The sequence below is a fragment of the Hyla sarda genome, chromosome 4 (assembly GCF_029499605.1).
Source record: "Hyla sarda isolate aHylSar1 chromosome 4, aHylSar1.hap1, whole genome shotgun sequence".
Taxonomy (NCBI): Eukaryota; Metazoa; Chordata; class Amphibia; order Anura; family Hylidae; genus Hyla; species Hyla sarda.
In genome coordinates this window covers 223,228,769-223,249,426 of record NC_079192.1, presented here as the reverse complement: position 1 = coordinate 223,249,426, position 20,658 = coordinate 223,228,769, and the positions used below count along the sequence as shown (strand labels likewise).

Below are 20,658 nucleotides of genomic sequence, written 5' to 3'. Positions count from 1 at the left end.
GCTGATGGGAAAATCGTGATATTGTCGCGATAGTCCCGATCAACTCAGCTGAGCTGCCAGGATTCTTTTACTTTCATTTTAGACGCTGCAATCAAAGTTAACGACATTAGCCGTGGGTCCTAGCTGCCCGTAGCAACCGGGACCTACCGGGTTTAACCAGTTCTATGCTGGTGAGAACGGTTTAAACCTAGTAAACGGGACCAGGGTATACAGGTATTCCCTGCGTCCCCAAGAGATTAAAAAAATTAAGATTTTTTGCTATTTTAACACTAATAGAAAATTTGAAAAGTACATCTTTTTTTTTATGTGCTATGCAAGATTTGCAGAAATTTGAAGGTGGTAGAACATAGGAACCCCCCCCCCCCCATGACCCCATTTTAAGAACTAGACCCCTCAAGGTATTTGCTAGGGGTACAGTGAGTATTTTAACACCATAGTTTTTTGACAGAAATTATTACAAAGTCAGCGTTAAAAAAATGAATTTAGCTTTTTTTCACAAATGCATAATTTGTGGGGCACATTTTTTGTACATCACATCTGATATTGAAATAAATGCACCCTTTATTTTCTTGAGCTGCTTGGCCCGTGTTTGGAAATACCCCCGCTTAGGCCATATTTGGTTCCTTGGCCTCGTGGTAGGACCCAGAAGGAGAGGAATGCCATTTGGCTTTCAGGGCATCATTTTAGGCCAAATGGATTATAGTCCGCACTTCATGCCTGCAAAGGGTTTTAGCTGCCAGAACCATACAGAACCCCCACAAGTGACTACACCCACTAAAGTATTCACCTATACCAAAAGTGAGTACTTTGAGTCATTTTTTTGTGGCTGGAAAAATTTAAATTTTCTTTTTTTTCACAAATGCATCATTTATGGGACATATTTTTTGTACATTGCATCTGAAAAGTAGAAAATGTGCCCCATATTTTATTATGATGTTTGTCCCGTGTTCGGTAATACCCCCGCTTAGGCCATAATTGGTTGCATGGCCACATGGTAGGACCCAGAAAGAGAGGAGCACCATTTGGCTTTCCGTATACCATTGCACCCCTAGAAGTGACACCATTTTCAAAACTAAACCCCCTAAAGTATTCATCTAAGGTAGAAGTGGGATATACTCGCCGTATAAGACTACCCCTTCTACCGCGATGTACAGTACCTTGTAGTTTCCCCCACATCAGGTAGGCAGTATAGTTCCCCCCCACATTAGGTAGGCAGCATGTTCCCCCACATTAGGTTGCAGTTCCCCCATATTAGGTTGGCAGTTCCCCCCCATTAGGTTGTAGTTCCCCCACATTAGGTCGGCAGTTCCCCCACAATAGTAGGCAGCTCCCCCACATTAGGTCAGCAGTTCCCCCACAATAGTAGGCAGCTCCCCCCACATTAGGTCAGCAGTTCCCCCCACATTAGGTCAGCAGTTCCCCCCCACATTAGGTCAGCAGTTCCCCAACAATAGTAGGCAGCTCCCCCCACATTAGGTCAGCAGTTCCCCCACTTTAGGCCAACAGTTCCCCCACAATAGTAGGCAGCTTCCCCCACATTAGGTCGGGAGTTACCCCACATTAGGTCGGGAGTTACCCCACATTAGTAGGCAGCTCCCCCACATTAGTAGACAGCCCCTTTATTTGTGGGACATCATTTTGGTAAGTCGCTTTTGAAATGGAGGAAATGTGCCCCATATTTTATCACGCTGTTCGTCCCGGGCTGGGCAGTACCCCTACTTAGGCCATATCTGGTTGCCTGACCGCCTGGTAGGACCAAGAAGGAGAGGAGCCCCCTTTGGATTTCAGGGCATCATTATATGAACAGTCTCAATTCATACTGCATTTCTGCAGTATAGGTGTCTGTTGTCATGTTAAAAAAGGGATGCCAATGTATACTGTACCGTCTCATTCAGAAATGAATGGAGCTGCTACAGTATACGTCAGCATCACTCTTTTTGACGTGATGCTGACGGATACCTCTAACATACTGCTGGAATGCAGTATGAACGGGACGCAGTGTAGGGTCACATAGAGCGCATCTGCAGCATATTTCACACAGCGATTGCCCCCCAGCAGTCACAAGGGCGAGATCACTGCTGCGGCTTGGTAGCTCAGCGTGTCCGCTCATGACTGCCGGCGGGAAATCCGCCGCTATGAGTGGACACACAAAGCTACCCAGCCGCAGCAGGGAGCTCATTATTGTGACTGCTGGCGGGCATCCGCAGCATGTAATATGCTGTGGATGTGCGCCATGTGATCCTACACATTATGCACTTTACATTTTTACACTTTTTTTTTACATTTATAGTTTTTACTCTTTTATTTATTTTATATGATTTTTTTACACTTTTTTTATGCTTAAGAATACTTAGTATTCCAAAGCATTGCAGTTATATGCGGCCTGCTAGTTTTACACTAGCAGGCATTATATCAGGATGCGCCTCCTTGTAAAGACCCCCAGTTGCCCAGGTAACCAGCAGCACCCCACGATCACGGAGTGCTACAGGAGAGAGATAGAGAGAGCCCCCTCCCTCTGTCAAACTCCTTACAGCTCGCGGTCGCTCCCGACCGCAGCTGTAAGGGTTAAACTGTCGGGACCCAAAGTTTTCTTTGGTTCCGGCAGTGCGGCAGGCCCCCGCCCACCAGGGGTCACACACAACACCCTGCGATCGAGCTCCCTCTGTCATAACACTTTTATTCTCATCTTTTAAGAGCCATAACATCCACTGAACCAGTGCTTGTTTTAGTGCAACCAATTGTACTTTGTAATGACACCTTTCATTTTACCATGAAATCTGAGTGAAACCAAAGAAATTATTATTTGTGGAAGGAAGTACGGTAGTACAGTATTATTTTACTGCTTTTAAAAAAAATGTAAAACTTTTTAAACAAAATAAGTATGTTTAAAAATTCTGACCCCCCTATAACGTTCTTATTATTATTTTTTTACATGGGGCTATTAGAGGGCTTATTTTTGCGTTGTGATCCTTAGTTTTTATCTGTGCCACTTAAGACTATATGTGACTTTTTGATCACCTATTGTTCCCTTTTATCTGGGATGTTATGTGACCAAAAATCTGCAATTTTTGACTTTTTTCTTCAACATTTACGCTATTCATTGTACAGAATCATTAAAATTATATTTTAACAGTTCGGACATTTTTGCACGCAACAATACCAATTATGTTTATTTCTTTTTAATGGTAAAATAGTAAAATGGATGATTTTTTTATTTTTATTTGGGGAGATGCTTATTTATTTATTTATTGGGGAAGAGTCTAGATTGCAGCCATCTAGACTTATTAGACCCCCACAATCGTGCTGCGGGGGTCCGATCAGTCTCACAAAGCCTTCGTCAATGCTTGGAATGCAGTGATCTCTATTAATGGTGGACATCAGCGTGATCTCCGGCTTGTTCCGATCACCATGTTAGGAGACAACATACATGTACATCGTCTTTCCTTTAGGGGTTAAACAGTATTTAATATAATTTATAATGTTTGCACGTCTTTGCGCAAACACAATGATTCTTCCACTCCAGGCAGTGATTGAGAGCTACTGAATGGTTCCTTTTTTCCACCTCTAGTATTCCTGCATAAGCTCAGCCTTTTCACATTCTCCTTGTGAGACTATCCTGCTCAATGCCTATATAAGACTCACCAATCTTTGATGCCATACTGCTACTACTTCCTGTGTGTCAAACTCTGGCTAAGAACTGACCACACTCCTGTCTTAAGGCCCTATTAAACTGGTCAATTATCGATCAAACAGGCTGATAAGTGTTCTGTGTAATAGGCCCAGAGATCAGTTGATGCATGAACAAATGCTTGTTGGTCATCTAACTGCATGCTTTTAACATATTTAAAAATGCTTGTTTGTCGGCTGCACATCACACCCTATGTAGAAGTGCCTGTGTGGTAAAGAGTGACTGAAGTAAAGGACCACACGAATGATCCAGCGATCGTTCGTGTGGCCCTGTCTGCTTGATACAGAGCTGTTTCATAAGTTCAGTAAATGAAGCCGATCTACGAGACCAGCACTCATGTTGGGCAGGGTCGGGCTGTGTAATCCGGACCTTACCCTCCGCCATATTGCTGATACCCGTTTACTGATCTCTGCTAAACACTGATCACAGCTTGTTTCTTGTATGCTGCCTGTATCCATTGTGGTTACTGCTTTTGGACAATTTCAAATAAATTAGTGAACAAATGTTACACTTCCCAAAAAAAAGAGAATGTACGTTTGCTGCATCTGTAAAGTGGAAGTACGCTTCCTGAGGATGGGGAAGTCTATCAGTTTTCACTGAGCAAGGCACGATTGTTTGACTGCAGTGTCTAGGGACTGTGTCTATTTCTGCAGATTCCACTGTATTTCTGTGCTGATGTATACGTTTAAAAATTATAGGGTAACGTTATTTTTTTTCCACCCTAAACCTTTAGCTTTTGGTGACCTCATGACATCACATGCTTCCAGTATGTATTGCTATTTCATAATCATTACTACTTTAAATGAGCACTGTTATCAAACTCATTATTTTAAACATATTCCTAATATATTTTATCAGTCAATTCTCTCTATATTTGAGTTCTTTTTTGCTTTTGAAAAGCCGGCCACTAGGGGTCTCCCTCCTAGTGCCGGCTGCAGTGCGGCTGACGTCACCTCTGAGTTCGGACTGATCCAGGCCAGGTATCAGTCCGAATTCAGTCAGTTACCTGTTATTCCAGCGCTCGCTCCCGCCTGTCTGATTGACAGGGAGCGAGCACTGGACAGTAGGTAACTGACTGACTGGATGCCCGGCTTGGATCAGTCCAAATTCAGAGGTCATGTCAGCCGCACTGCAGCAGACACTAGGAGGGAGGCCCCTAGTGGCCGACTTTTCAAACGCAAAAAAACCCCCACAAATATAGAGAGAATTGACTGATGAAATATATTAGGAATAGGTTTCAAATAATGTAAGGAATAATATATAAAAAAATCTAAAGTTTGATAACAGTTCCCATTTAAACACCAGGCATCATGCAAGCTGGGAGAAATTTGTACACAAACTAAAGGAATTGCTTCTTCCCATTTTTCCCATAACAGGTCAATGTAAATCTTGTGTTTGTATAATGTTTCATACTGGGGGTATAGATTGTTTTCTGGTTTAGAAACCATATTTTCATATGCACCCTATTTCTATATGCATCAGGGGTTGTGCAGTTGTTTAAAATAACATAAAATAAAACAATATCTGAAAATGTTATAAAATGGAATGAAAAACAAAAAAACAAACACTTCTTACCCCTTCAGTCATTAACCCCTTAAGGGCGCAGCCAATTTTAGCATTTTAGTTTTTTCTTCCTTACCTTCTAAAAATCATAACTCATTTATAATATCATCCACAGACTAGTATGAGGGCTTATTTTTTGCATGACCAGTTGTCCTTTGTAATGACATCACTCACTTTACCATAAAATGTATGGAAAAATTAAGAAAATACTATTTGTGTGGGGAAATTGAAAAGAAAACTGCAATTTTGCAAATTTTAAAAAGGTTTCGTTTTCATACTGTACAATTTACAGTAAAAAAAAGACATGTTTTCTTTAATCTGTGGTTTAATATGAATAAAATGATACCCATGATTACATACTTTTTCTATTATTGTACCGCTTTAAAAAAAATCTCAAACTTTTTAACAAAATTAGTGTGTTTAAAATCCCTTTATGTTGACGACCTAGAACTTTTTCATTTTCTCGTATAGCACTGATCAGTGTTATTAGCGATCTCCTACTCTGGTCAGCTTGATCTAAGACCATAGCAGAAGACCCGACAAGACGGACAGAGAAAGGTGAGGGGACCTCCGTCCGCCATTATGGATGACCAGATCCCGGCGCCACGCTGCGGGCAATCCGGTCATCCATATTAAGTGCTGCACTGCCGCAGATGCCGTGATCTGTATTGATCACAGCATTTGAGGGGTTAATGGCAGACATCAGTCCGATTGCTGATAGCAGCTGGGACCTGCCGTGCATGACACAAGCACCGCTCCAGTTCTCGTGGTCATGTATAGGACGTAAATGTCCGTCCTGGTACGTTAAGTACCAGGGCACCAGGACGTTTATGTCCTATGTCATTAAGGGGTTAATATAGTACACCAGCACGCCCCAACTAGTGTTACTTACAGATAGGCCTGCAATTAACAGTTATTTTCATAATCCCTGTTTCTTACCTGTGGCCAGAAAAAGGAGACAGCACATTCCCTGGTTACCCCATGGCATCCTATGAGCCCCAAGCAGCCTGTTTAGTGAAGAGCGGCCCAGCACACATGATCTTCCACTTCTTGCATCTCCTCGTTGCAACTATTGCAAATCCTGCCTGTCACACAGAGCATGACAGCTGGGGACTCACTATATAGTAATAATCGCTATGTATTCTGAATATAGTTGAAATGTATGCAATTTGGCTGCACATGGCCACTGCAGCCCATCAGTGGTCTCTGCAGTTATGTGCTATACTACTCGCATCGACCTCTGGCACTGTTACTCCATGGATCAGTGATGATTCGCTTGCTGATCATGTGTGCTTTCTTAGCTCTTACAACACACAAAAGATGAAATGTCCTTTTTGATGTGACAATCTTCCTCTGACTGCAATTCCCCTGAACGAAATGTCACAGTTCATGGAGCTAGATAATGATCGGAGCTGTAGTTTTCAGCATGAGACCAGTTCAGTGGGACCACCTTAATTGAAAATGCGGCACAACTAAATAACGGAGCCACAAGGGAGTGTGAAAAAACAAGATTTGGTGAAGAATAAAAAAAAAAAAAAAAAAAGATACAAGAGTCATATTTCACACGTTTTATTTTATGATGTCAGATAACCCTTTTAAACTCCAAAGGCTATGTTCACATGGTGGAATGCCTGCATGGTGCTAGGACCCACGCTGAGCCGGCAATGCTTTTCCGCGTGGACTCCGAAAAAAAGAATAGGCATGACTATTCGTTTTGCGGACGCCGTAATCTGAAATTCTGCAATGTGAACAATGGCGCAAAATCCTATTGAAATCGATGAGACTCTGCTGCTATGGAATGTCTGTGTGGAATACTTCTGTGGAATTCTGCACGGAAAATCGAAATTCTGCACGGAAAATAGTGTGAACATAGCCTAACAATGTGTCTGTCCTTCCAGATTAATTTACCGTTCTTACGTGAAGTGTGGCTATAATGTGGAAGTACAGCATAGGAGCAGAAATAGTCGGACAAAGAGAGCTTCCATCAACAACATTGGTTAACAGCAAATTACAAGAAAATATGCCAGGTCTTTGGATCCTTAATTACTGATCCTGGGACCTGGCTGTCAGGAGAACATTGTTCTCCGTGAACTCAGGCTGTCCAACCATGCTGGTCCTTGCAGGAAGGGGCATGGCAAGTGTGACTGGAAGTTGCCGCATCCCCTGCCCTGTGAGTGGGAAACAGGACCTTTGGCCATTATCTGAGGCCCTGACCAGTTCTCTTTAAATGTACGTCCTGGTTTGGCGACCGCCATTTATCCCTCAGAAGCCGTGATCAGTACAGATCACGGCATCTGCGGCAATGTGCATGTTAAAATAGATGATCGGATCGCCAGCAGCGCTGCCGTGGTGATCCGATCATCTGTAACGGCAGACGGAGGTCCCCTCACCTGCCTCCGTCCGTCTCCCGGCGTCTCCTGCTCTGGTCTGAGATCGAGCAGACCAGAGCAGAAGATCACCGATAATACTGATCAGTGCTATGCTCTATGCATAGCACTGAACAGTATTAGCAATCAAATGATTGTTATAGATAGTCCCCTATGGGGACATAAAAAGTGTAAAAAAAAAGTTGAAAAAAGTAAAAAATTTTAAGTAAAAAATAAAATAAAAAATCCCCTCCCCCAATAAAAATGAAAATTGTCAATTTTTCCCATTTTACCCCAAAAAGCGTAATTTTTTTTATAAACATATTTGGTATCGCTGCATGCGTAAATGTCCAAATATCATAATCCCGTACGGTGAACGGCTTAAACGTAAAAAATAAAAAAAAGTCCAAAAATGCTGCTTTTTTGTTCCAAAAAATGTAATAAAAAATTATCTAAAAGTTTTACATATACAATACAAATGTGATATCGATAAAAAGTACAGATGATGGCGCAAAAGATGAGCCCTCATACCGCCCTATATACGGAAAAATGAAAAAGTTATAGGTGGTCAAAATAGGACGATTTTAGATTACTGATTTTGTACATAAAGATTTTTAGATTTTTTTTAAGTGGTACAAAAATATAAAAGTATCTAGCCATGGGTATCATTCTAATCGTATTGACCCACAGAATAAAGAACACATGTCATTTTTACCGTAAAGTGTACAGTGTGAAAACAAAACCCTCCAAAATGTGCAAAATTGTGGTTTTCATTTGAATTTCCTCCCTAAAAAAAATATTTTTTTGGGGGTTGCCGTACATTTTAGGGTAAAATTAGAGGTTTCATTACAAAGTACTATTGATCACGCAAAAAACAAGCCCTTATATGGGTCTGTAGATGGTAATATAAAAGAGTTATGGATTTTAGAAGGCGAGGAGGAAAAAACAAAAATGCTAAAATAAAATTGGCCTGGTCCTTAACCCCTTAAGGACCAGGGGGTTTTCCGTTTTTGCACTTTCATTTTTTCCTCCTTACCTTTAAAAAATCATAACTCTTTCAATTTTGCACCTAAAAATCCATATTATGGCTTATTTTTTGCGCCACCAATTCTACTTTGTAATGACATCAGTCATTTTACCCCACAATATATACGGCGAAACGGGAAAAAAAATCATTGTGAGACAAAATTGAGAAAAAAAAACGCCATTTTGTAACTTTTGGGGGCTTCTGTTTCTATGCAGTAAATTTTTGGGTAAAAATGACACATTCTCTTTATTCTGTAGGTCCATACAATTAAAATGATACCCTACTTATATCGGTTTGATTTTGTCGTACTTCTGAAAAAAATAATAACTACATGCAGGAAAATGTATACGTTTAAAATTGTCATCTTCTGGACCCTATAACTTTTTTAATTTAAATTTAATTTTTTTGCGCCGTGATCTGAAGTTTTTAGCGGTACCCTTTTTGTATTGATCGGACTTGTTAATCACTTTTTATTCATTTTTTCATGATTTAAAAAGTGACCAAAAATACACAATTTTGGACTTTGGAATTTTTTTGCGCGTACGCCATTGACCGTGTGGTTTAATTAATGATAAAATTTTATAATTCAGACATTTCCGCACGCGGCGATACCACATATGTTTATTTCTACTTACACTGTTTTTTTTTTTAAATGGGAAAAGGGGGGTGATTCAAACTTTTAATAGAGGAGGTGTTAAATGATCTTTATTCACTTTTATTTTGCAGTGTTATAGCTCCCATAGGGACCTATAACACTGGACACACTGATCTATTACATTTGATCACTGGTTTCTCATAGGAAACCAGTGATCGATGATTCTGCCGCTTGACTGCTCATGCCTGGATCTCAGGCATTGAGCAGTCTGTAGTTTTACCTATCATTCTGATTCCGAGATTGTTTTTTCGTGACATATTCTACTTTATGTTATTGGTAAAATTTTGTCGATACTTGCATCGTTTCTTAGTGAAAAATTCCCAAATTTGATGAAAAAATTGAAAATTTAGCATTTTTCGAACTTTGAAGCTCTCTGCTTGTAAGGAAAATGGATATTCCAAATCATTTTTTTTTATTCACATATACAATATGTCCACTTTATGTTTGCATCATAAAATGTACGTGTTTTTACTTTTGGAAGACACCAGAGGGCTTCAAAGTTCAGCAGCAATTTTCCAAAATCACAATTTTTCAGGGACCAGTTCAGGTTTGAAGTGGATTTGAAGGGTCTTCATCTTAGAAATACCCCACAAATGACCCCATTATAAAAACTGCAGCCCCCAAAGTATTCAAAATGACATGCAGTCAGCATTTTAACCCTTTAGGTGTTTCACAGGAAAAGCAGCAAAGTGAAGGAGAAAATTCACAATCTTCATTTTTTACACTCACATGTTCTTGTAGACCCAATTTTTGAATTTTTACAAGGGGTAAAAGGAGAAAATGTATACTTATATTTGTAGCCCAATTTCTCTCGAGTAAGGAAATACCTCATATGTCTATGTAAAGTGTTCGGCGGGCGCAGTAGAGGGCTCAGAAGCGAAGGAGCAACAAGGGGATTTTGGAGAGTACGTTTTTCTGAAATGGTTTTTGGGGGGGCATGTTGCATTTAAGAAGCCCCTATGGTGCCAGAACAGAAAAAAAAAACACATGGCATACCATTTTGGAAACTAGACCCCTTGAGGAACGTAACAAGGAATAAAGTGAGCCTTAATACCCGACAGGTGTTTCACGACTTTTGCATATGTAAAAAATTTTTAAAAAAAATTCACTAAAATGTGTGTTTCCCCCCCAAATTTCACATTTATGCAAGGGTTAATAGCAGAAAATACCCCCCAAAATTTGTAACCCCATCTCTTCTGAGTATGGAGGTACCCCATAAATTGACCTGAAGCGCACTATGGGCGAACTACAATGCTCAGAAGAGAAGGAGTCATATTTGGCTTTTTGAGAGCAAATTTTGCTCGGGGGGCATGTCGCATTTAGGAAGCCCCTATGGTGCCAGGACAGCAAAATAACCCCCACATAGCATACCATTTTGGAAACTAGACCCCTTGAGGAACGTAACAAGGGGTACAGTGAGCATTTAACCCCCACTGGTGTCTGTCAGATCTTTGGAACAGTGTGCTGTACAAAATTTTTTATTTGCACAGCCCACTGTTCCAAAGATCTGTCAGACACCAGTGGGGTGTAAATTCTCACTGGACCCCTCATGTGGGTTTTTTTTTTTTTTGCGTTTGTCAAAACCGCTGTAACAATCAGCCACCCCTGTGCAAATCACCTCAAATGTACATGGCGCACTCTCCCTTTTGGGCCTTGTTGTGCGCCCCCAGAGCACTTTGCGCCCACATATGGGGTATCTCCGTAGTCGGGAGAAATTGCATTACAAATTTTGAGGGGCTTTTTTCCCTTTTACCTCTTGTCAAAATGAAAAGTATAGGGCAACACCAGCATGTTAGTGTAAAAATTTTATTTTTTTACACTAACATGCTGGTGTAGACCCCAACTTCACCTTTTCATAAGGGGTGAAAGGAGAAAAAGACCCCCAAAATTTGTAAGGCAATTTCTCCCGAGTACGGCGATACCCCATATGTGACCATAAACTGTTGCCTTGAAATACGACAGGGCTCCGAAGTGAGAGCGCCATGTGCATTTGAGGCCTGAATTAGGGATTTGCATAGGGGTATTCTACACCAGTGATTCCCAAACAGGGTGCCTCCAGCTGTTGCAAAACTCCCAGCATGCCTGGACAGTCAACGGCTGTCCGGCAATACTGGGAGTTGTTGTTTTGCAACAGCTGGAGGCTCCATTTTGAAAACAGTGGCGTACCAGACGTTTTAAATTTTTATTGGGGAGGGGAGGGGGGCTGTGAAGGGGTATGTGTATATGTAGTGTTTTTTTTATTTTATTTTGTGTTAGTGTAGTGTTTTTAGGGTACAGTCACACGGGCGGGGGATTACAGCGAGTTTCCAGCTGCGAGTTTGAGCTGGCGCGCAAAATTTGCTGCATTGCAAACTTGCAGCCTGATACTCACTGTAAGCCCCCTGCCCATGTGAATGTATCCTGTACATTCACAGGGGGGGGGGGGGGGAACCTCCAGCTGTTGCAAAACTACAACTCCCAGAATGAACAGTCTATCAGTGCATGCTGGTAGTTAGTTTTGCAACAGCTGGAGGCACACGGGTTGGGAAACACTGAGTTAGGAAACAGACAATGTTTCGCAACCAGTGTGCCTCCTGTTGTTGCAAAACTACAACTCTTTAGAGCCAGATGTTGCCGAACTACAACTCCCAGCATGCTTGGAGTTGTAGTTTTGCAACATCTGGAGGACTACAGTTTGTAGACAACTAATACAGTGGTTCCCAATCTGTGCCCTTCCAGATGTTGCAAAACTACAACTCCCAGTATGCCAAAACTGTCCAGGCATGCTGGGAGTTGTAGTTCTGCAACATCTGAAGGGCCAGATGTTACAGAACTACAACTCCCAGCATGCCTGGACAGTAAGAGCATGCTGAGGATGTGTAGTTTTGCAACATCTGGAAGGGCACAGTGGTCTCCAAACTGTGGACCTCCAGATGTTGCAAAACTACAACTCCCAGCATGCCCAGACGCCAAGGGCTGTCTGGGCATGCTGGGAGTTGTAGTATACAGGGTCCCAATACAGCAATGCATGTCGCTTTATGGCGACGTGCATTGCTGTAAAGGGCCCGACCGCGGCTGAAGATCTACTCACCTGTCGCCGCCGCCGTCTTCATCGCAGGGATCCGGGTCTTCAGGGACGAGGTAAGTACCGGGGCCGGTCCCCAGCACTCCCCCGTCCCCCGCCGCATCCTCCGGTCTTCCTCCCGTCCTCTCCGGACTTCAAGGGGCCGGGCAGGACGGGAGGAAGTAACCGCCCCCCCCTACGATTGGTCGGTTAACTAACCGAAGAATCGCAGGGGATCGGAGGAGGTGGCAGGCTCGTCACCTCGCTCCTATACTTCAGCATGGTCCTGGCTGTCTGTGACAGCCGAGATCATGCAAAATTACCGGGCGGTCGGGTCCCAGAGACCCGATCAGCCCAGTATCGCCACAGATCGCAAGGGCGATTTCCCTTGCGATTTGTGGCGATCGCCGACATGGGGGGCCTACATGGCCCCCCTTGGCGTTTGCCCTGGATGCCTGCTGAAGGATTTCAGCAGGCATCCAGTTCCGATCTCTGCCCGGCGAGCGGCAGGGACCGGAAAACGCCATGACGTCGTGGGACGTCATTGGTCATTAAGGCCCAGGGTGCCATGACGTCCCAGGATGTCATTCTTCCTTAAGAGGTTAAACGGGCACTGCCAGATTCACTTTAAATGGGCACTGTCAGATTCACTTTAAACGGGCACTGCCAGATTCACTTTAAACGGGCACTGCCAGATTAAAAAACTTTTTATATGTTGTACATCTTGGTAAAACATTAACCTTTCTAATATACTTCATAAGAAAATTGTGTTTCCTTTTCATAGAAATCATGGCTTATAAAATCCACATGAAATACCTATGTGTGCATATGGTTGACGATTTCCCTTGAAATAAGTGAAGACCGAATGTGCATCAAAACTGCTGGAAAATCTGTGTCAAATCTACATCTAAAATCCACATGTTTTTGTGTAGATTTTAGATGTGGATTTTAGTGAAACACTAATGCAAAAACAATAAAATAAAAGCATCCATAGGTGCGCTTACACTTGTACTACATCATTTTACAATTAACAGTCATGGCCGTAAATGTTGGCACCCCTGAAGTTTTTCAAGAAAAGAAAATGAAGTATTTCTCACAGAAAAGGATTGCAGTAACAAATGTTTTGCTACAGGGATGTGGAATTCCTATTGCCCGACTCCCGGGAAGTGCAGTTCCAGGCGCCGGGCAGGTGAATTTTACCGGCCCTTAGCCCTGATTCGGGCAAGCAGAGCCGGACCTGACAAGCGCGGCGGCGCTCAGCAGTCTGTATGGAGCGGGCTCCCGACTCCTGCCTGCTCCGTACTCTGCAGCCCTCAGCTGTTCTCAGTAGCCAGGGGCCGCCACTAATAGCCAGCGGCGTCTAAAGGGACATGTGAATGCTCCCTGGTGGGCTAGTGGGGTGGATTGCTCCACAGCAGCACGATCATGGGAGAGGCGATCCACTATAGAGGTATCCGGAGGGCTTACCCCTGTTCCCTGCTATCCAGTGGCTCTGTCATTGATAGAGCCTGGCTGGACTAGGCTCTATCAATGGATCGCAGAGAGGAATCACCCCCTTTTCCTATATAAAAACATGTAAACATAATAAAAATAAACATATCGCTACATGCGTAATTTTTTTTATTGCCATTTTCTGACCCCTGTAGCTTTTTTTAAATTTATTTAATTTTTTCGCATACCAGGCTGTATGAGGGCTAATTTTTATTTTTATAATCTGTTTTTTGTATGGGTGCCATTTTGGTATTAATCTGAATTTTTAATCGCTTTTTAACTTTTTTTTCTGGGATATTATAAAAATTGCAATTCTGTGGTTTGGTATTTTTTTACATTTACGAAATACCAAACCACAGAATTGCAATTTTTATAATATCCCAGAAAAAAAAAGTTAAAAAGCGATTAAAAAGTCAGATTAATACCAAAATGGTACCCATACAAAAAACAGATTATGGCGCAAAAATTAGCCCTCATACAGCCTGGTATGCGAAAAAATAAAATAAAATAAAAAAAAGCTACAGGGGTCAGAAAATGGCAATAAAAAAATCGAAAAAGTTTTTTTTGGTTCAGAGAATACGTTATTGAAAAATTTAAAGGTATCATTATGGTAGTTAGTTATGGCAATTATAGGGCGAGGAAGAAAAAACGAGAGTGTAAAAGCGAAAATTGGTCCGGACAAGTGGATCGTCATGAGGGACAAGTAGATTTTGGTCCGTTTTAGTCCCATGGACAAGTAGATTTTTTAAATTAAATTTCCACACCCCTGTGCTATACACATGTTTATTCCCTTTGTGTGTATTGGAACTAAACCAAAAAAGGGAGGAAGAAAACCAAATTGTACATAATGGGGGAGATTTAGCAAAACCTGTGCAAAGGAAAAGTTGTCCAGTTGCCCATAGCAACCAATCAGATTGCTTCTTTCAATTTTAACAAGGCCTCTGCAAAATGAAAGAAGGGATCTGATTGGTTGCTATGGGCAACTGGGAAACTTTTCCTTTGCACAGGTTTTGATAAATCTCCCCCAATGTTACACCAAACTCCAAAAATGGGCTGGACAAAATTATTGGCACCCTTTCAAAATTGTGGAAAAATAAGATTGTTTCAAGCATGTGATGCTCCTTTATACTCACCTGGTGCAAGTAACAGGTGTGGGCAATATAAAAATCACATGCAAAAATATATGGAAAGTCCAGCTCACCCACTTGCTCCTGTGCTCGGATCTGCATCCAGGCTCCGTGTGTCCAATGGCAGAAGAAAAGAGGAAGTGATCCAGCACTTGGAAAACAGCAGACTTTATTGTACAAATCCTCTAAAATGGTACAAGACTGTGGCACTTCACAAATTCTGAGATTTCTTGACGCGTTCGAGCGCATGCGCTCGAAACACGTCAAGAAATCTCAGAATTTGTGAAGTGCCACAGTCTTGTACCATTTTAGAGGATTTGTACAATAAAGTCTGCTGTTTTCCAAGTGCTGGATCACTTCCTCTTTTCTTCTGCCAATATAAAAATCACTCCTGAAAGCAGATAAAAAGGAGAAAAGTTCACTTAGTCTTTGCATTGTGTGTCTGTGTGTGCCACTCTAAGCATGGACAACAGAAAGTGGAGAAGAAAACTGTTTGAGGACTTGTAACCTTGAGATTGTTGATATTTTTCCACAATTTTGGTTCTCAAGTCCATCTCCAGAGATCTAAATTTGCCTTTGTCCACAGTGCACAACATTATCAAGAAGTCTGCAACCCATGGCACTGTAGCTAATCTCCCTGGGCGTGGACGGAAGAGAAAAATTGATGAACAGTGTCAACGCAGGACAGTCCAGATTGTAGATAAGCAGCCCCAAACAAGTTCCAAAGATATTCAAGCTGTCCTGCAGGCTCAGGGAGCATCAGTGTCAGCGTGAACTATCCGTCCACAGTTAAATGAAATGAAACGCTATGGCAGGAGACCCAGGAGGACCCCACTGCTGACACAGAGAAATAAAAAAGCAAGACTACATTTTGCCCAAATTAACTTGGGTAAGCCAAAATCCTTCTGGGAAAACATCTTGTCGACAGATGAGACCAAGATAGAGCTTTTTAGGAAAGCACATCATTCTACTGCTTACCGAAGACGGAATGAGGCCTACAAGGAAAATAACACAGTACCTACAGTGAAATATGGTGGAGGTTCAATGATGTTTTGGGGTTGTTTTGCTGCCTCTGGCACTGGGTGAAGTGAATGTGTGCAAGTCATCATGAAATCTGAGGATTACCAACGGATTTTGGGTTGCATTGTACAGCCCAGTGTCAGCTGGGTTTGCATCCAAGATCTTGGGTCTTCCAGCAGGACAATGACCCCAAAAATACATCAAAAAGCACCCAGAAATGGATGGCAACAAAGCGCTGAAGAGTTCTGAAGTGGCCAGCAATGAGTCCAAATCTAAATCCCATTGAACGCCTGTGGAGAGATCTTAAAATTGCTGTTGGGAAAGGGAGCCCTTCCAGTAAGAGAGACCTGGAGCAGTTTGCATAGGAAGAGTGGTCCAACATTCCGGCTGAGAGGTGTGAGAAGCTTATTGATGGTCACAGGAAGTGACTGATTTCAGTCATTTTTTCTAAAGGGTGTGCAATCAAATATTAAGTTAAGGGTGCCAATAATTTTGTCTAGCCCATTTTTGGAGTTTGGTGTGACATTATGTCCAATTTGATTTTTTCCCTCCCTTTTTTGGTTTAGTTCCAATACACACAAAGGGAATAACCATGTGTATAGCAAAACGTGTTATTGCATATCTTTTCTGTGATAAATACTTCATTTTCTTGAAAAATTTCAGGGGTGCCAACATTTACGGCTCTGTATGTTATGGTAAAAAGATAAATGTAACATAACTTACCTTTATATTTAGCTTAGAAACCACAATATCTCCATTTGGGGTAATGATTGGGACATTTTCACAGATTATCTCATGCTCTACATCGATTACTTTGCCTGGCACAAAATAATTTGGTAAAAAATATGAAAATTACACAACTGTAATACTTTTTTCCAGCAATTTATCACAAAAGCGTGTTACATATTCTGAGCTCCTCGGGAGAGTGAAAATATGGTCATGTTATCTGTGTGTAGCAATGTTAGCTACTAAGCCAAAGGCATATTAGGCAGGCAAAAACATTAGATCTAAAGGATAGGTACTAAATGCTTTTGCCTGCAATATCAGTTTATGAAATTTTTGGCATGTTGTAATATTACAGCAGATTGTATCCCTGACCTACTAAAGTATCAGCCCAGACTGGCTGGACAGTTAGTCTGCATTGGCAACATGAACATAGAATTTTAATTATTGCAGGTCATAGTTTACTGGTTTAAGAGCACTTGATCAACATTAATGAGAAAAAGAAATCCTATCTTATAAATCACTTTTTTTATAACTTAGTAATTAAAAAGGAAAATGTCCAAATATTTCAACCATGAAAATAAAAATGTTAAATAGGCAAAATACTATGCTTGTTTTAATGGCCCCCTACTCAAAACATGTTAACAACTGGATTTGACTTAAACATGGAATAAGTGAGGGATAACCACTGCAAAGTCCATCTCTATTTGGCTGGGTTTACATGTTGTAAGGAGCTGGATAGTGGATCCGCTGGCCTGTGTGGACTATGACTGAACCATGCCAGGGAGCGGAGTCTAAGGTGCCGCTGGTTTTTACCAGAGCCCGACGCAAAACGGGATGGACTTGCAGCAACAGACAGCACCAAGGTCGCTACCCCTTGCACGATCCGTCCACACAGGTTGCCCAGATGTAACTCGGCACAGATGGAAGACATAGTCAGGACAAAGCACAGGCCATAAGGGCGGGTGGCAAGGAAGCGTAGTCAGGTCACAGGCACAAGGTCAGGAGGCAGGCAGCAAAGGAGCAAAGTCAGGTCACGGGCTGGAGGTCAGGAACACTAAGTAGGTGAATACAGAGGAACGCTTTCACTAGGTTCAAGGCACAAAGATCCGGCACAAAGATAGGGAGGTGCCGGACTTAAATTAGGTCCGTCCTGCAGCAGACCAATTAAGGGCATACTGGCCCTTTAAATCTAATAACATTGGTGCGCGTGTGCCCTGAGGAGAGGGGAGGTGCACGCAGGCGATGCACAGAGAGAGGGAGGCCGGGGACAGAGGGACGCATGCTGGCACGTACAGAACAGTGAGTCCCGGAGCCGCCGAGAATATAAGGAGAGGCGCGCTCACGGCCGGACTAGCGTCACCCCTAGCAACACCCGGGACACACATGCGGGAGCGGGTCCCGGAGCCACTAGTGCAGGCAGGGAGGGAGCGATCACACAGGAATGAATGGCCGGAGTGCTGCCCATGACACATGTGTTGGCCATGGTGCAAAAAGAGATAAAAAATAAGGCCTATAATACTGTGTGTATACCCAGACTTAAAGGGCATAGTAGATGCAGAAAGGGCCAAGTAAGTGTCCACCAATAAGTTAGCCCAGACACCCCGTTCTCAGGATTAGTGGGGGGGGGGGTTAAAGCAGTTGGACCTCAATCGATTACACTTTTGTTACACATCTAGTTCATATCAAGTGCTTCTTAGGAAATCTATTTAAAAGAGAAAATACCTTTAATTTCCAAAGGTCCTTCTATGTGAAGTCCTGTCTTTTTCATTTGGTTCTGTGTTTCCTGAATTGATGACTTTTTATAAATTCCTTGTTTTACTTCATTAAAGACAGAAAACATATTATATACTCGAGCAGTGTAACCTGCTAGTTCTGTGACCTATAAAACAAAAGAAATGCTGATTTTATTACATTATGAATGTTACTAAACATTTGTGAGTAAACTATCAGAACCTTGCCCAGCATATGTTAATACAAATTCCCGTCTACTAGAGGTTAAAGCTTCTTGTATGATAACATAATAACTGAGCTGAATCTTTCTGTTAGGTTCATTTATTTATTTTTTTAAAGTGCCAATACAATTTTTAAGCCAAAGTCAAAAGTGGAATCAAAAGGAATATAAAAAAATAAAGGAAGAACTTATATTTCTTCTTTCTTATGGATCCACTATTGGCTTTGGCTCAAAAACTGCAGTGGCAAAACAAAAGCCAAAAACTTCAAAGTGGAAACACAGGCTTAGGGTAGGGTCACACAAAGCGCATATGCAATGTATTTCACGCTGCAAAAAATCTGCTGGGCACCGGGAAATATGCTGCATATGCACTATGAGCAGACACACAGGGCTTTCTGTTCCACAGTAAGGGTCAGAGGCATAACTGTGACGCTCTGACCCCTCCTCCAAACCTTAATGCACACACAGGGCTGCGAGCAGGGAAAGCCCTGTGTGTATACTTATAGCGCATACACAGGGTATTTCTCACGGCATAAAATACATGTGTGCTGTGTGTGACCTTACCCTTAGACTAGAGCTAGGCGGTATGACCAAAAATGTGTATCACGGTATTTTAGTAACTTATGGCGGTTCCACGGTATATAACGGTATTTCTCTCCCCCCCTCCCCCAAATCATGTGACCCACCAGCGCTGTTCTGCTCCCCCCCAATTAATTATCAGCCCAGCGGGGTACTACTCACATATGTCAAGCACTGCCCTCCTCCTCTTTGTTGCGGGCCGACACCGGCGTTGGAACTCTATACTGTATGCCAGTGGTCTCCAACCTGCGGACCTCCAGGTGTTGCAAAACTACAACTCCCAGCATGCCCGGACAGTCAGCGCTGTCCAGGCATGCTGGGAGTTGTAGTTTTGCAACAGCTGGATGTCCGCAGGTTTGAGACCACTGCTGTACGCTGTATTCCTATGCCTGGGCTGCAAAAGATAAAGAAAATAAACTTTAACTTACCTACGTCTGCCTTACGCTGGGGACTGGCGTAAGGATACAGCGTACAGCAGTGGTCTCAAACCTGCGGACCTCCAGCTGTTGCAAAACTACAACTCCCAGCATGCCTGGACAGCGTTGGCATGCTGGGAGTTGTAGTTTTGCAACATCTGGAGGTCCGCAGGTTGGAGACCACTGGCATACAGTATAGACATAGCAGTGCTTGACATATGTGAGTAGTACCCCGCTAGGCTGATAATTAATTGGGGGGAGCAGAACAGTCACGTATGATTAGTTCCCTGATGTGGGGACAGCGCAGCACTGGGCTGGTTCATTCATTCCCGAGGGGGAGGGGCCTGACCGGTATTGCGGTATGGGAAAAATTCATATCGTGCAGCCCAAAAATTTCAGTATTCGGTATGAACCGGCATACCGCCCAGCCCTACCTTAGACTGTTTAATAAATTAGGCCGAATGTGTAACAAATGTGAAAGGGCATCTTTCATGCCCTGATGAAAGTAAAAATGTTATGGTGGGAAGCACAGCCAGCAGTCAACATTTATCATAGCCAAGGCAAATGCTTTGACCCAGAGCTGCAGGGATTGGACAAGGTATTTTGATAATCTTGGCAGAGAGGGCAAATAGAGTTCCCCCCCATGCATATATTTGCTCATGCATACGTCAAAGCAACCTTAAAAAATAAGATATAACCACAATTAATTTAATCCTTCATTAAGGCTAGGTTCACACTACTAAATATCCTAGCATAATTCTGCCGCTGAAATTTCACCTCAAAAGAATGATTCTGCTAATTCTTTAAGTGGAATCCAAGTGGAATACATTACCATTTAAAGGGATGGCAATATTCGCACAGTACTAGAGCTGACTGATTCTGTACTCTTCATTACCTGACTGGTTAGCAGCATCAAATCTGCTGCCAGCCAGATTTTAGCACAGCAATAAGCAACTCACTGAAACCATGTGCTATCAAGTCAAGCTCAGAATCAAAACTGATAGAA

General features: G+C 42.4%; 1 protein-coding gene across 3 annotated transcripts in view; it reads right to left on the bottom strand.

Annotated features, from left to right (window-relative positions):
• ABCD2 (ATP binding cassette subfamily D member 2) overlaps positions 1–20,658 on the bottom strand; it is a 128,605-nt gene that overhangs the window by 28,065 nt on the left and 79,882 nt on the right. For all 3 annotated transcript variants that reach the window (XM_056573655.1, XM_056573653.1, XM_056573654.1), the window contains exons 4-5: positions 18,429–18,585; positions 16,704–16,798 (exon numbers count right to left, since the gene is read on the bottom strand). In XM_056573655.1, the coding sequence (XP_056429630.1) occupies positions 16,704–16,798; positions 18,429–18,585 (252 nt within the window). The remainder of the gene's footprint in view (positions 1–16,703; positions 16,799–18,428; positions 18,586–20,658) is intronic.